The sequence below is a fragment of the Pinus tabuliformis genome, chromosome 8, assembly GCF_031772625.1.
Source record: "Pinus tabuliformis cultivar Carrire ecotype Pingquan chromosome 8, CPIR1, whole genome shotgun sequence".
Taxonomy (NCBI): domain Eukaryota; kingdom Viridiplantae; phylum Streptophyta; class Pinopsida; order Pinales; family Pinaceae; genus Pinus; species Pinus tabuliformis.
The window spans coordinates 45041268-45043717 of NC_142294.1; the positions used below are offsets into that span (position 1 = coordinate 45041268).

At 44.3% G+C, this 2450-nt stretch overlaps 1 protein-coding gene across 1 annotated transcript; it reads right to left on the reverse strand.

The window, feature by feature from the left end:
* Positions 1 to 1135: 1135 nt before the first annotated feature.
* On the reverse strand, positions 1136 to 1513 carry LOC149234052 (uncharacterized). The gene has a single exon (XM_089368139.1). It carries the CDS (start codon positions 1511 to 1513, stop codon positions 1136 to 1138), a length of 378 nt encoding a protein of 125 aa, XP_089224265.1.
* Positions 1514 to 2450: the final 937 nt, after the last annotated feature.

Consider the following 2450-nt stretch of genomic DNA (forward strand, 5'->3'; position numbering starts at 1 on the left):
GTAAAGGATAGTTGGATCCTTTTATGGCTTGGCATGTGATGGAGTTTTCAAGCAACATTCGGAGATGAATCAGACATGCAACTAACTCATGGTCTCTTCATATTGCAGTTTCTTCAGCATCCAGCTTTGGCGGTTTTTCAGTCAAATGTTTTCTAAGGATCAACTTGAGAACTTGGAAGATGGTTCCTTGTTCATTTTGGATTTATCATTGATGGGGGGAATGTTTTTTTTTTTTGACAATAACGGTTAATTTTATTTAGGGCGGAAAACAAGTTGCCACATGCTCTTACAATACAGCTAAGTTAGAGACAGAGTCCTGAAGAAATCTGATTGGGTTTGGGTTTGTTCGCCTCTCATCCGGAATTTTACCAGACCGCCCGATGTTCGGAATCCGTGTTTTGAATGATTTGTCGACTTTGACCTGAATTCCCTCAGAGCTCGCTGTTGGACAGGGTGGAACAACGCACAGAGCCAGAGGACTTCCTTGGGCGAATCCTGATCTTGCTGTACATAAGGGCATCGGTGCTATTGATTGGAGGAGGAACCTGATTATCCACGTCTACTTTGGAGAGACTACTTCTGCAACGAGGAGCTTCATCGCAGTTTTTGCATCGCACAGAGGTTGCTGCCTTTCAGAGATGAGAATCTCTGATTATGCTGAGCACGACCTTCCGATTTGAATGTAAAGTAAAGATCAAAACTGGAACTGAGTTGCCCCCTTGAAGGTCCTTTGTGGGCTCTTGAAAAGCAGGTACTCGACAGGAAACAGAGGCCATTGAAAGGAGGACTGAGATCCGGCCTGAGACCACCAAATTAATTAGATTGAATACACAGTGATATGAGGTCCCGTAGAGCAGGGTAATGAGGAGAAAAGAGTTAGCCCTTAGATCAAATAGGATAGGAGGTCTGGTCAGCAGATACATTAAGGAATGGAGCATGAAGATTCAATCGAGATGACCACCAGAGATCTCCGAGTACAGAGGGAGCCAAGATTGGCCCCCATATCAGCTTGAGTGTTGAGATTCCTTAGAATGTGGAAGAAGGAAATTTTAATGAACTTGGGCAGTAATAGCCGGATTTTTTTGATAATAGTGGCTAAATGAACCTGATGGGAGGTCTTAGGGTAGAGCAGTGCCTAGATGATAAGTCTAGAATCTCCAAAGACAATGAGAGAGAGGATATTTCTATTAATCGCCAGATTCAACCCCTGCCACAGTGCAAGAGCCTCCGCTCTGTTGTTGGTTTCGATTCCCAGACCCCAATGGAACCGCAATTCCGGAGAACCTCCAGGACTCAGAAGAACTCCACCACTGCCAGCAACCCCAGGGTTTCCTTTAGAGGCCCCGTCGAAGAATAAACAGTGATCATCCAGGGCCGATCTCCACTTAATGAACTCCAGTTCTTCCAGCCTAATCTCCCAGTTGGCATGGGCGAATGCAGGAGGCATGGACCTTTCCTTCAAATTTGGAACCAGATTTTTGAGCCATTGCTCCTCCTCTTTGACCAGACTCATTTCATTCCTTGGGGAAGTATTGGCTTCCAAAGCCTCACCCAGCAAAGCTTTGATTTTAGAAATAACTCTTATAGAAGTGCATCTTTCTTCTCAGAAAATTCTATTATTCCTTTCCAACCACAGTTTCTAGCAGATGAATTTAGGGATCCACATCCAAGTTGTTTTAAGAAGACTTTTTTTTTTAAGGCAGAAGGGAGATAAACTGGCCCAAGTTCGGAACAGAGAAGGAATGCTATCTGGGAAATCAAGGTTAGCTGGATCTAACAACAGAACTCCCCTCCAGACTTCTTGAGCAAAGGGACAAAGCAGCAACAGGTGATTGACAGTTTCTTCATCAGACAAGCAAAGTGGACATCTGGAAGGCCCTTCCATCCCTCGTCTACGCAAATTATCTCTGGTAAGAATGCTTTGGTGTGCAACAATCCAACAGAAGAAGTCAATTTTGGGGAGAGATGGAAAATCCCATATAAATTTCCATTGAGCTGGATTAGGTGGAGCATATGGGACAGCCATAATTCTTTTATAACCTTCGGAAACAATGTAAGAGCCGGAGAGGGAGCCCCAACCTCTTTTGTCTTTAGTAGTGGCCTTTGAAGGAGATTTTCCTTGGAGCAGATCTAACAGTAAAGAAGCTTCCCCCTGCAGCATAATGGGGACCTCCCCCAGATTCCAACAGTCCCAGGTTCTATCAAGAGCTTCCTTCCAATTCGATATATCCCACAGAGTGTGCAAATTGCAAGACTGAAGCCAATCTTTGATGTTTGCAAGACCTTCCACTTGGTTCAATGGTTGATCACCCAAAATCGAGTCTTCCCAGATTTTGATTTTTCTTCCATTACCAGGGATCCAATAAAGATAATGGCTGAATTGCTCCCTAGCAGAACTGCAAAGATTGAAGATCGGGGATCCTTTTAGAGATCTTGGGGGCTTATCCAGG

What these genes read in the sequence shown, in the direction of transcription:
- LOC149234052 (XM_089368139.1), bottom strand. Translation starts at nt 1,513, where the DNA reads ATGAGTCTGGTCAAAGAGGAGGAGCAATGGCTCAAAAATCTGGTTCCA.